This window comes from Carcharhinus amblyrhynchos, chromosome 23, assembly GCF_965287045.1.
Source record: "Carcharhinus amblyrhynchos chromosome 23, sCarAmb.v2.hapA, whole genome shotgun sequence".
Taxonomy (NCBI): Eukaryota; Metazoa; Chordata; class Chondrichthyes; order Carcharhiniformes; family Carcharhinidae; genus Carcharhinus; species Carcharhinus amblyrhynchos.
Window position 1 is genome coordinate 23,700,468 of NC_137346.1, and position 14,530 is coordinate 23,714,997.

The window sequence follows — 14,530 nt, forward strand, 5'->3', positions numbered from 1 at the left end:
GGTTAAGATGGAGGAGCACAATTTGGGATGTTGGTCTGATAGAGAGAATCTCCAGACATGGGAGGTCCCAAGGGCGTTTGAATGCAATGGCATTGACCGATAGCCGATGGATGGCTAATTGCTCAGTCGGAATCTTGTGGATCAGTACGCGGGGGATAGAACTTGTACTGGTTACTGTATATGGGGAGTAGAAATCAATGGTTTTGCTTTGTCTGACTACTTATACACTTTCAGCAAGACTGAACTAACAGAAGCTAATTTGTGAGGATACAGTAATAGAAGCCACTTTGATGTTGGAGACTCTTTTCAAAGAATAAGCAGGATCCTCCCAAAAAGATTCTAAGTCTGCAATTTGTGGGAAAATGGGAGTAAATCCCGCTAATTCTTTTAATGTGATTTCCAGAATGGATCTTCAACATTGTGCATCACAGAATGCCCTCGCGTGATTTACTCTGGAAATCTGTGAGCGTAGCCTATTCTTGAACGAGAGCCAGCAGCATTGCACTGAGTGGGCCATTGTGCATGTGCCAATCTGTCAGCGCTGACATTGGCGCATGCGCGGTGACCCCGCATTGCCAACCTCCAGATCACTGACCGCCTGGACCACCCTGGGCTACCTAAATGCCACCCCACCCCCCAAACCACCTAGTCAGCCTAACCACCTCCCCCCCCCCCCCCCACAATTCGATGGCCAATCCCAATTGTCCTCTTCCCTCTCTCCCAGCCACTGCAAGACAGAATGGCAGCAGGTCCCATACCACTACTGATCATCCCCACAGTAGGCCCCACCTCCTCGGGCCCTACCGCCTTGGTACTGCCTGATGCCCATTGGACAGTGCCAAGGTGCCTCTTTGGCATTGCCCATTTGGACAGTGCAAGTTTGGCACCCTCTCCCTTACCCCCTACCTCCAAGGGGGTCCTCAATGGCTTCTGTACCCTCCAGCCTGTTCCACATTTGTGGAGGGGGGGTGTTGGGGGGCATTAAAAGGGTCCAGAGACTTCAGTCCTAGGCCCATTAATAAAATAGAAATGTTGATTTTCATATTGTAATCAGCTCCACATCGGGAATTTTAGTCTGGGTGACTCGCGGAGGCCATGGTAAAACAGCCCCCTGGCTACTCGAGAAGCGCAGTGGGTTGGGAGAATTGCCCCCAGTGTTTTTCAGGGTGAAGGGTGCACGTAAGCCTCAAGGCATCAGCAGCTGCAATGGCAGTGGGGGTGAGGCGTGGGTGCTGTTGATTATTGTTGCAGTGGTGGTTAATGATAGTTGGGAGATTGGGGTTTGAATTTCACTGCTGGCAGAGTTCACTGTGAGTCGCCAGTGTGGCTACTGATCACATTTGGGAGATGGATGTGCCATTTTGAGGGGGGAAGGGGGTGGTGAGTGGGATACTTTTAATCTTATCTCCATAAAGCAGCAGAAAAACATTCCAATGCACCGACAAAAGACGGAACAGACAGGGGAACGCTGGTCACAGAGTCGAGGTAGAATGTCATCAGCAGATAACTGAAAGCTGATTTTGGATCTATGGATAAGGTCAGTAAAGGCCAGTATTGGAAAAGAGGCATCGAGGATGGAAGCTTGACTGATCCAAGGTGTTAATACAGGGCCGAGAAGAGATATCATTCCGGGAATGAAGGAGTAAAATATTGCAGATGCTGGAAATCTGAAACAAAATCAGAAAGTGCTGGAAAAACTCAGCATCCATGGAGACAGAAAACAGAGTTAACATCTCCATATGATTCCGTATGACTCTTCCTGAGACTCTGAGGATGAGCCATATGGACTCTACATGTTGGGTGGGATTCTATGAACTCATCAACGAAGAATTTGGCGCGCCAGCCAGAACCCCATTCATCTTCAGGGGCACCAGAGAATCCCAATCACAAATCAGGATGGGGACTTTTGGCGGTTAACTCTATTTTACCAGCATTATTTTTTATTGCCAGAAATGTTCTGGTCATGTTGGGACAATGTAGGACTGCGTCAGTCTCAAACAGTAATTTTCCATGTCAGGTACAGATGGGGGAGAGTTTATCCTGAGTTACGGACTCAACGCAATTGATGGCGATGTACAGTGCTGTGGATAGAGTAGGCACCGGACTAAAGCATTTGAGATGTATTGATGGGAAAGGTGAGAGTAGATTCCAGTGGTAATTATGCACTTAAGAACCGTTAGAGAAAAGAGAGAGGGGATGCAATTTGGATGGTTGTTGGACAGGAGAAAGGCATTAAGGATAGGCTTTGCGAGAGGGGCAGAGTTCAGGAGAATTCAGGATTCCTAAGGGATGTGTCCAAGAGGAGGTGTGGGGCATCGGCTGCGATGTGTTTGTACACAACATAATGGCTGTAGAAAGGAAAATGGCTCAGCAAGCACTCGGAAACGTGAGATTGTTTTATCAGGAGTTGTCTCACAGAGAGAGAGGATTTTTAGATAAAATGAGTCCAGTAAAGGCTGAGAGTGGGGTGAGTGCGGTTATTAGTGGTTGAATTTACATGGATGGGACACTAGCAAGAGAAAGCGACTGAGGCAGAGGTCTGAATTAAAATGGACTTCTCAGACTGTGGTAGGGGCAAAACTAGAGGGCGAGAAAAGGGGATTGAGCAAAGTGTTTTTTGGACAGATTCTATATTATCTTTGAGGATAATTTTGGAATGATTTGGCTGGAGAGGAGGTTAAAGGCACTTTTTGCTTGAGGTGATTCAGCTGGCAATGGACAACCTCGCCATTCAGCGACTCAAGCTGTAACCCTCAAAACTGATGCTGTGATGGTAAGAAAGATTACAGCGGAACGGAGGGAAAGCAGAGTGAGTGATTGGTGAAAAGCTGATGATATATGAAGGCATTGAACTTCAGCCAAAATAATTAAATATCAATCAAGTACAATTGCAATGATCAGGTACGGTCCAAATTCTGTTTTCACCAATCCATATATATCCACACCACCACTGCACGGCCTTTAGGATCAACCAAGTCATCCCCATAATGAGGACTCCCTCCGTTATTTAGTGGACTGAGTGCACGTCTAGGATTTCCAAAGGATGTATCCAAGAGGTGGTGTGAGGGTATCAGCAGCGATGTGTTTGTACACAACATAATCTGTAAACTCCTAACCCAAAACATCCCCCACTCCTCCATCAGCATCAGGCCAGAACCCCAACGTTGGTTGAGCGGCGAGTGCAGAGGGGTGTAGCAGGAGTAGCGTCAAGCGCTGAAACTACAACACACACGAACATGCTCAACACCAGACACAGAAGGTCACAGAAAGAGCTACAAGGTCTCACACTGAAAGGTTGAGAAAGTCTACTAACCCGCCACCTGTCGAGAATGGTGGTGGACGGTTAGATAATGCACTGGAGGAGGAGGATGCGTGAATAACTTCAATCGTGTTGGAACCACTACGTGAGCGCAAGAAACAAGATCAAATTATTTGCCAGTACGTTCAGCTAAAAGTGCTACACGGATATTCTTGCTTGGCCTCCTCCTGAGTATCCGCTATTATCGGTGCCATTGTCTGGCTATTTTGGTTCAGTTCGCGTGACATTAAGAACTGGTTGAGTGAAGGCTTGTTTGACTCTAATAGCAATTTGGAGTACAGAGGACATGACAGCAGAAGCTGTGCCCTTAGTCAAACCTTTCCAAAAGCAGCTCTGCCATAGGCATCTACCCAATATTATAGAAAATTGTCCAGGTGTATCTTAACCGCAAAACACGGTCAGAATAGAACTACTACAAGGGTTGCAATATCGCGTAGTAACTTCAGTGGAAAGACCACAGCAATGGCATCGACAACTATTTACACCATTTATCTTACCAAAGTTATCGCGTGAGACTTTGAGCACCCCTGTAATAACCTCAGCCTAATAATTCTAGGCCAGTCAATTACTACAGCTACCAGTCTTCCCTTATCCATAATAAAGCAATGGAAAGAGTCATCAAACAGCACCTACTAATCAATATCTTGCAGACCATCGCTCAATCCCAGGTTCACGAGTATCGTTCAACTCCACACCTTATCAGAGCCTTCGTTCCAAAATGGATACAGGCGCTGCATGCCGAAGGTAGCTGAGGCTAGCCGGCTTTGATATTAAGGCAGTGTTTCCTCAGTATAGTAACGGGGCCCAAGGATTTCCCTACTGGTGACCATGTCTAACACACAGGAAGGTGGTCATAATTGTCAGTGGCCCAATCATCACGGCCCAGGGTCCCAGCAGGAATTCCGCAGGATGGCTTCCAACGCCCAGTCATCTTCAATGACTCCATTGAGGACCTTTCCTCTATTCAGATGGGATTATTTGCTGCTGATGAGTTCAGTTGTTCAGCTCAGTTCACGTCTCATGCCACCCAGGACATGGGCAATATTCAGCTTTGGACTAACAAGTGGTTGGTACTAAGTGCCAATGTAACAACCGTGATCGATCATAAAAAATCCAGCCACTTCCACCTGACCTTCAATTGTCCCACGTGGATGATCACCCATTCCCCCAACCCCTGCGCCGTTAACATCTTGCTGAATTCTCCTTTAAACTACTTTTTTCTTAAAAATTGGCATACCGTGTGCCGCCACGTCTCTTTAAATCCTGGTTGCGTGCAACGACTTGTTCAGATAGTTTGCTCGTTTGTAGAATAGCGAATTCCTTTCTTGCAAACAATCAAAACTCTGAAAAGGAATGAAAAAAAGAAACAAAAAGAAAAGCCATCGCAAACATAAAACAGGAGGCAGGTAAAGACTGTCAGAAAGAACTCAGAGAACTGAGGAGTTAATATCTAAGTGCCCTCTCCCATATCTTCATCAAAGATATTTGGTGTGAAACATTATTTCTTCGATACAGAAAGGGCTTGGCTTTAGTGGAAACAGGCTGTAAGAACAGATAGATTTAAAGAAAAATCAAACATAGCTACAAACAGGAAGGTTGCCCTCCTACGAATAAATACACATCTGACTAAATGATTACAAATTAGCGGGATTAGAGAAAACAATTTAGTTTTGCTGATCTGTGTAACAATTTAATCAAAGCAAATCTAGTTAACCCAAAGCGTCACTTTTCTCCTCCCGTCACCTGGTTGTGTGGTTGAGTCCTTTTAGTTGTATAAATAGTGCTGGCTGGAACTCCTTGCACTGTGCAGTCACTGCACACGGGAGACTGGGTCGCATGCGACCGTTCAGGCAGCCTGGCTTTCTACTTACGCCTCGTCAAAGTCATTTTAGTTTGTCAGTTTGATCTTGGAGCTTGGAGATGCTTTTCCAAGTGAGTGAAACAAAGTGCTGTGAAGTCCCGCTGACCTTCATCGATCCAATACTTAGCCACGGGTCTGGAAAACGAGGCAGGGATTCCGTCCCCCTGCTGACACCCACAATTTGACACTGGACGTTCGGCCTCAAGGTTCCCCTTGCAGTTCCGAAAAGCAAAAACCCAGAGCACTTTTGACAGAACTGATGAATATTCAGTCCATGTCAAGACGTTCTCCCACTATTACATTGTGTTATTCTATGTCTTAGCTTGATAGAAGGAACACCTATAAGAATATACACAAATGATCCCGGGGTATCTCATTGACAACAGAGAGTTGCAGTCGTCTTTAACATGCTTGGAGGACTCCGAAGTCAGCTGTGCTGTAGACTTGACTGAGGCATGCCTCAGTAATGGCCCAAAAAGCTGCAGTCACTGGTGAGATATTCAGCTGAGCTTATGAATGCATATGCTCAGTGATTCCCATACTCTCACCCGCTGGGAGCACATATTGGGAAACGGCTGACACCAGCTCCTCCTGATTTTCCAATATATCCTCCCTGGGGGCAAAGCCTCCCCCTCCCCGGCAGTGATGGCCTTCCAATCCCTGGGCTAGCCTGTCTTTTGAAATGACCTGTGAAGCTTGGCCAGGGTCAGTGCCAGGTCACGAGTGAGGGTAGTAGAGCTGCCCAACACACACCTCCACCACTGACTGGACACAAAAGGAAATTCCAGCCCCTTTTGGAACAAGAATGTACATAGTGGCTCCAAAGTCGCTTTCTCAGTGCACCTTCAGACTTCAGGGTAAAGCCTGGAACTCTCTGTTGCCTATGGTACACTGTTCACACGCCTGGTTCAGATCTGGAGCCTCCGCTGCGGGCCCAGGCTATGCTGTGGGGGTGCCTGTCCTCCTTGTAGGACTCCGGTTGGCTCTGGGCCCTCTCCGGTTTGGGGTTGCAGGACGGCGGATCAGGTTGCTGCACCGACATAGTCCTGCGCAGGTGGTTTCTTTTCCGAAGAAAGTCGGGCTGGGCTGACAGGCCGAAGCTCCCCTTTCGCAAGATCATTCGAGAGTTGCTCTTCTTTGGGCGGGAACGATGGCTGAACTCCAGTTGGGCCAGATGAGCAGCATAGCCTTCAGAGAGAAACTGCAGGGGACAGGGAAGGAAACATAACAGTTACTATCCAACAAAAGGGAAATGACTGCTCACGGAGCCAGTCAGAATTTTTATTCTGGCTTTTACAGTTTTCATGAGCTTCTAGGAACAATACGGATGGGGACAATACTACTTGGGCCTAGGCCCAAGTTTGATCCTGGTTGTTCTGCACCTCGACTACATTTTCCTATCTTTCCCTCCATGCCTTCGCAAAAATCTAACCATCTCTACTCTGAGCTTCAGTTGCCCTGGCATCCACCCAACCTTTTAGGGGAGAGAGTTCCAAATTTGGTGAAAAAGTCTTCCCCAACTTTGCTCCCGATGGGAAAGATCTATTTAGAAAATTATGGTTCCCGTGTTTTCTTGGTTTCTCCCCACCAGGAGACATAGGCCCGAATTTTGTGCTCATTGGGCGCAATTGGGAATGTCAAATGGTGCACGATGATGCTGGAGGCTATCCTCATGATGTGTCAGTCAGTACCCGTACAGAAGTCCTCCCTTCCAACGGATCAGAACTATTGGTAATACAGCCTTTACTTGTTATCCCCTCTCGCCTGCCTCAAGTCTATGAATGTATACATTCAAACAGCCTTCAAGATTGACAGTTCTTCCACATCTTGGTCTGTCAGGTTCGCGAGAATGGTTGTTTCAGGTACTTGGATACCGTGATTTGATTTTTTTTTTGCACTCCTTCAAGTTGCAATTCCCCTTATTAATAACCCATCTCCTTTTTTTTGGACATTGTGGTGGAAGTTTTCCTCAATTTGTCAGAGTGTCAGGCTCTGATTGGACAGTCAATACACCTCCAGACACAGCTGTGCTGCTGGACAGCTACCACCCACTAGTGTTCTCACTAAAACCGACACACTGACAACATTTGGGAAGATTCCACCCCCTATCTGGTGTACAGATAAGACTGGGGGGACCAAGATGAGAGATCACACAACACCAGGTCATAGTCCAACAGGGATTCAAATGAAGTCTTCACCTGACGAAGGAACAGCGCTCTGAAAGCTTGTGATTTCAAATAAACCTGTTGGACTATAACCTGGTGTTGTGTGACCTCTCATCCTATCTGGTTTGCTAATTCTCAGTTTTCCTTTGAGAAGGAAGGGGGTTTTGTTTGTGCCTACGTGCCATTGTAATGTAAAAATGCTTGGCTGAGCAACGGTTAACATGGCACTGGAGAATAGCACAGTATGATGTATAGAGTCACATGGTAATAGACTGGTACAACAATCTAGAAAGAACCTACCTGCACATGAGCAGCATTGTGCATGGCAGTAACTACCATCAAATGTTCCTGTTTACATATACAAGTCTCAGGCAGGAGAGCATGTGATAATTGTGCATTGACAAATTATGGGAAATTCCACCCAAAGAGTACAATTGCAAAATCCTCATTGTGTCGCTTATAGGAATGCAAACTGTTACCTCTCCTCCTCCCTTCTTAAGGTCACATCATCTTATTGACAGAATTTTCTATTATTCTGGACACTGCAATAACCCACAGTGCCAGTGAGACTGGAACTTGGAATCCAGCAGCCAGCTTACAGCAACCTGCGTTCATACTGTATGTTTAACAGAGAAACACATCCCATGAAGGTTTATAGGAACATAATTAAACACTGACGTTGTTCACTGGGAAGGAAGCGACTCAGGTGGAAAGCCAGGATTGGATGGCAAGGGAGAAAGGAGTGACATAGAGAGACGAGCAATGGAGGAAAGATAGACAGAGGAATCATACTAACCCATTAGGCATTCCCCTACCGTACTCATTCTGACTAGGCGTTAATGAGTCTTATGCACAGATTTTTGCACAAGGCTGCTAGAGGCCTACTCACTCATTGCTGCATTGGTTTTGTTACCCACACTTGGCAATACTATGCCCCTCATGTAATTGGTCCTTTAATAAAGTCGGATGCAACAGCATCCTCCTCCGCTTGTTAGTAAGACGTGGATTTTCCTGTGGGCAGCCTGAAATTCCTTCTTCATTCAGCAAGGTGCTGGGGAGAATGTCAAGAGCTTCCTCCAGGACGATGCTGTTGAAGCCAATACCTAGTGAGGTCAGATCTCAACTCAGTGGTGGGTCACTTTCATCCAATCATTTTAAAGTTTTGGGAAAATAGGCCTAATTCTCGAACAAATGGTCTTTGCCACTTAGAACTGGAATGGCGAGGCCGTTAGCAGAGGACTCATCTGGAAGCCATTGCGATACACTGCAATTTCTGGATTTCAGCATAAACTGGGCTGGAAGTTGGTGCCGCTGCATCCTTCAATAACCGAGAATGTCTCAGCACTTGTCACTATTTTGGGCGGCACGGTGGCACAGTGGTTAGCACTGCTGCCTCACTGCGCCAGCGATCCGGGTTCGATTTCAACCTTGGGTCACTGTCTGTGTGGAGTTTGCACGTTCTCCCCACGTCTGTGTAGGTTTCTTCTGGGTGCTCCAGTTTCCTCCGACACTCCAAAGATGTGCGGGTTAGGTTGATTGGCCTTGCTAAATTGCCCCCTAGTGTCCAAAGATGTGTAGGTTAGATGGATTAATCATGGTAAACGAGTGGGGTTAAGGGGATCGGGTGGGGGTTGGACCTGGATAAGATGTTCTGTCGGAGAGCCGTTGCACACTCAATGGGCTGAACAGCCTCCTTCTACACTGTATGGATTCTACGATTTATTCCAAATGATTAAAATTGGGTTAAAACCACGGGTTTGACATCACGTTGAGTGAATTTAAATGTACAAGTACTTAATACCTTTGTTGAAAATATCTTTCGTTATGCTCTTAATGGGGGAATTAACTATTTTAAAATGATGCAATTAAATTAAGAGATTGACGTTTAAACTAAATTAAAGTTAATTTCTGAAAGCTTCTTTCCTAAATTAACCAACAGAAGGACTTCCCCAAAAATGTTGGGCATTCAGCTGATAATACTTGCAATGCAACTTTATGGTTCTTGTATGATGTGTGAATATTATGCTGGTGAATGTGGAAGGACTTAATTTTAAGATGGTTATGGAGAACAATAGGTCTGGACCAAAAGTTAAAGTTCAAAACTAGGGCAAGGCCAATTTTGATGGTATCAGGCAGGAACGTTCAAAAGTTAACTGGGCCAGTCTGTTGGCAGGCAAAGGGACGTCTGATAAGTGGGAGGCTTCCAAAAGTGTGTTAACCAAGATTCAGGGTAAGCACATTTTTTTTTAGAGTGAAGGGCAAGGCTGGCAAAAGTAGGGAACCCTGGATGACTCGGGATATTGAAACCCTGGTCAAGAAGAAGAAGGAGGCACATGACATGCAGTGGCAGCTGGGATCAAGTGGATCCCTTGAAAAATATAGAAGGTGTGGAATCAGGAGGCCAAAATAGGACACAAGATTGCTTTGGCAGCTAAGGAAAAGGGGAATACAAAGAGCTTCTACAAATACATAAAGAGCAAAAGAGTAACTACAGAGAGAGTGAGAGAGTAGGGCAACTTCAGCATCAACAAGGTCATCTATGTGCAGACGCTCAGGAGATAGGCGAGATCTGAAATGAATATTTCTCATCAGTATTTAGTGTTGAGAAAAGCACGAATGTTAGGGAACTTGGGAAAATGAATCGTGATATCTTAAGGAGTGCACATATTACAGAGAAGGAGATGCTGAAAGTCTTAAAGCGCATCAAGATAGATAAGTTTGCAGATGACACCAAGATTGGTGGCATAATGGACAATGAAGGAGGTTATCTGGGATTGCAACAGGATCTTGATCAATTGGGCTAATGGGCTGATGAATGGCATTGGAGTTTAATTTAGATAAATGTGAGGTGATGCATTTTGGTAGACATTACTAGGGCAGGACTTGCTCATTAATGGTAGGGTGTTGGGGAGAGTTATAGAACAAAGGGATCTCAGGATACAGGTTCATAGTTCATTGTGGAATCACAAATGGACATTGGTGAAGATGTTTGGTTTCATTGGTCAGAACATTGAATACAGGAGTTGGAATGTCTTTTGAAGTTGTACAAAACATTGGTAAGGCCATACTTGGAAAATTGTGTACAGTCTGATCATCCTATTATAGAAAGGATATTATTAAACTAGAAAGAGTGCAGTGAAGCTTTACTAGGATGCTACTTGGACGTGGTGATTTGAGTTACAAGGATAGACTGGGACTTTTTTTATCTGGAATTTAGGAGGCTGAGGAGTGATCTTCTCGAGGTCTATAAAATAATGAATGGCACAGATCAACTAGATAGTCAACATCTTTTCCCAAAGATAGGGAAAGCTAAAACCAGAGGACGTTGGTTTAAGGTGAGAGGGGAGAGATACAAAAAGGTCCAGACGGATATTTTTTTCACACAGAGGGTGTTGAGTGTCTCGAACAAACTACTAGAGGTAGAAGTAGAGGTTGGGTACAGTTTTGTCTTAAAAAGCATTTAGACAGTTACATAGCTAAGATGGGTATAGAGGGATATGGGCCAAATGTGGGCAATTGGAACTAGCTTTGTCATGAGCAAAAAAGGCAGCATGGACAAGTTGGGCTGAAGGGCCTGTCTCCATGCCGTAAACCTCTACGACTCTACGTCACAGCTGGATGCTCCGTTACTTCACCTATTGCAAATGTAGCCCTCCTGTAGCCTGCAGCTTTGTCTCTCTGCTGAGTGAAGAGAGATTCAGATGTTGGAAATGGCTGCACTTTTAACCTGCCTCTACCCCTTTTTGAAAGGCACACACTGGGGAGTTAAACAACAAGGATGGTGAGGTAGTTGCACGGGCCTTGAAGTTGGAGAAGTGGCTGGATAGAAGCCAGTACAGCTGTGGAAAGCAATGGGTGGGATCATTCTCTTCAATCAAAGTAGTCTTGAGAAATGTTTTGTTCTCAGTACCTTACTTCAGCAGTGCTTTTCTATTCCGACATTAACTCTTCCAACATGCCTCATTTAGGGGTGAGCCCACATCCAATTTATGTGGCCTGATACTATTTTTAGGTTAAGATAATTTTCAGATGCTAAATGCAAAATGGCCAGATGAGGGTGACAAATGCCTGTAGCAAAATAAACCACATCACAAGAGCAAAGCATTCAATGCAATGTAATGTGAGACTAATAAATAAACTTCAAACTTTAAATGACTGTGGGGGATTGGATTAGTCGATTTGCAGATGACATAAAGATTAGCAGATGGTTAACAGTGAGGTGGAATGTCTTTGGCTACTAGAAGATATAGCTGTATTGATCAAATGGGCAATTAAGTGGTAGATGGAATTTAACCCTGAAAAGTGTGAGGTGATACACTTTGGATGGAATAATTTGACAAGAAAGCATTCGACGAATGGCATGACACTAGGAAGTCTTGGCGTGTTTGTTCACAGATCTCTGAAGGCGGAATGGCATATTAGTAGAGTGATGAAAAAGGCATACGGGACATTTGCTTTTATCAGTGGAGGAATAGATTACAAAAGCAGGGAAGTCATGTTGGACTTTTATTGAACTTTGGTGAGACCACAGCTAGAATACTGTGTGCAGTTCTGGTCGCCACATTATAGGAAGGGCATGATTACACTCGCGAGGGTACGGAGGAGATTCACAAGGATGCTGCCTGGGATGGAGCATTTAAGTTTGAAGAGAGGTTGGATAGGTTTGGGTTGTTTTTGTTGGAGCAGAGAAGACTGAGGGGGGATCGAGGTGTACAGGATTATGAGGGACATGGACAGAGTGGATAAGGAGTAGTTGTTCTCCATAGTCAGTCAAGAGGGGATATTGGTTCAAGATGAGGGGCAGGAGGTTTAGGCAGATGTGAGGAAAATATGATGACAGTCTAGAATACGCTGTCTGGGAGGGTGGTAGAGGCAGGTTGCCTCACATCCTTTAAACTCCCACCTAATCCCATCTGTCAGCACTTGGCACATCATCACGTTCAGGAATTTTGGGCCAAGTGCTGGCACATGCGATTAGGTGGGTGTTCAGGTGTTTCTAATATGTTGGTGTGGACTCGATGGGCTGAAGGGCCTCTTCTGCGCTGCATGATTCTATGATTCTAAAATGAAAAGTCTTGACAGGAAGTGTGTTGAATCCTTTGCTCTCGTGATGTGATTTATTTTGCTAAAGGGATTTGTCACCCTCATCTGGCCATTTTGCATTTAGCATCTCAAAATTATCTTAACCTAATCAGGGTACGTGAATTGGATGTGGGCCCTCCCCTAAATGAGGCATCGTGGAAGAATTGATGTCGGAATAGAAAAGCACTGCTGAAGTAAGGTACTGAGAACAAAACATTTCTCAAGACTACTTTGATTGAACAGGATGATCCTACCCGTTGCTTTCCACAGCTGTACTGGCTTCCATCCAGCCACTTCTCCAACTTCAAGGCCCTTGCAACTGCCTCATCATCCTTGTTGTTTAACTCCCCAGTGTGTGCCTTTCAAAAAGGGTAGAGGCAGGTTAAAAGTGCAGCCATTTCCAACATCTGAATCTCTCTTCACTCAGCAGAGAGACAAAGTTGCAGGGTGCTGGAGGGGTACATTTGCAATTGTTGAAACTGTAGAGCATCTAGCTGTGAAATAGAGTCATAGAGGTTTACGGCATGGAGACAGGCCCTTCGGCCCAACTTGTCCATATCGTCCTTTTTATTTTAAACCCACTAAGCTAGTCCCAAATGCCCACATATCCCTCTATACCCATCTTACCCATGTAACTGCTTTTTAAAAGATAAAATTGTACCTGCCTCTACTACTACCTCTGACAGCTTGTTCCAGACACTCTGTGAAAAAATTGTCCTACTGGACTCTTTTGTATTTCTCCCTCTCACCTTAAACCTGTGCCCTCTAGTTTTAGACTCCCTTACCTTTGGGAAAAGATGTTGACTATCTAACTGATCTGTGTCCCTCATTATTTTATAGACCTCTATATGATCACCCCTAAGTCTCCAATGCTGCAGGGAGAAAAGTCCCAGTCTATCCAGCCCCTCCTTATAACTCAATCCATCAAGTCCTGGTAGCACCCTAGTAAATCTTACCTGCACTCTTTCTAGTTCAATATTATCCTTTCTATAATAGGGTGACCAGAATTGTACACAGTTGTGGGCACCCAATGGAGGAAGATATTGGGCACTGGGAAGAAAGAACGTAAATAACAAAACAAGGACTGGATGAGTAATGAGGAAATTTGGGGAGTAATGTAAAGATGGCAACATCAGCGGCTAGGGATGAATTAGACCCTTTTGGCAATCTACAGAACACTGAAGTGCATTTGACACTTTTATTTATCATTTGATTTAAAACCAAAAGCTCATTCAACTTCTCATTTTAGTCGCGCCCTCTATCATGGTCTCATTACCTGGCATTGGTTCTGATACTTTTTGGATGGACGTCCAACGATGTAGATTTGAGATGCTGGCAATCCCAGGACGTTGTAGACTGAAATATCTTTCATCGAGCCGTAGGCTGCAGAGATCTTGATGTGGGACTGCAGGGAGAGCGGACGAGTAAAAGCTGTGTGTTATTAAAAAGCAATCAACACCAGGAACAAAGGAAGCAGCCCAAAAATAGATGGATCTACGACTTTAAGACTGAGAAATACCTGTTTTCCTCTCTGGACTTGAATGGATTTTACCAGCCCTTTAGGGAAATGTTGAGAGGCTAAAAGCCTAGCAAAAAGGAAATGCATGATAACCAAAAGACATAGGGGCAGAATTAGGCCATTTGGCCCATCGAGTCTGCTCTGCCATTTAATCATGGCTGATATGTTTTTCATCCCCATTCTCCTGCCTTTTCCCCATAACCCCTGATCCCTTATTAATCAAGAACCTATCTATCTCTGTCTTAAAGACATTCAATGACCTGGCCTCCACAGCCTTCTGCGACAAGGAGTTCCACAGATTCATCACTCTCTGGCTGAAGAAATTCCTCCTCATCTCTGTTTTAAAGGATCGTCCCTTCAAACCTGCCCCATCGTTCAATACGATCATGGCTGATTTATGCTGGCCTCAACACCTACTCTGCGCCATTTCCCCACAGCCCTCTATTCCTCAATCTAGCAAATATTTATCCACCTCCGCTTTAAATACTTCTAATGATCCATCTTCCAACACCTAATTAAAAACAGAACAGTGGGTGGGGGGGGGGGGGGCACTCTGCTATGGAACAGGTCCTGCTTATCCATAC

The 14,530-nt window shown here is 45.0% G+C and overlaps 1 protein-coding gene across 3 annotated transcripts in view; it reads right to left on the bottom strand.

Annotated features, from left to right (window-relative positions):
- Window positions 1-696: 696 nt before the first annotated feature.
- LOC145357321 (membrane-associated phosphatidylinositol transfer protein 3-like) overlaps window positions 697-14,530 on the bottom strand; it is a 409,171-nt gene continuing 395,337 nt past the window's right edge. For all 3 annotated transcript variants that reach the window (XM_080210560.1, XM_080210561.1, XM_080210559.1), the window contains 2 exons: window positions 13,704-13,832; window positions 697-6,381 (listed from right to left, as the gene is read on the bottom strand). In XM_080210560.1, coding sequence (XP_080066686.1) covers window positions 6,076-6,381; window positions 13,704-13,832 — 435 coding nt within the window. In that variant the 3' untranslated portion in view covers window positions 697-6,075. The remainder of the gene's footprint in view (window positions 6,382-13,703; window positions 13,833-14,530) is intronic.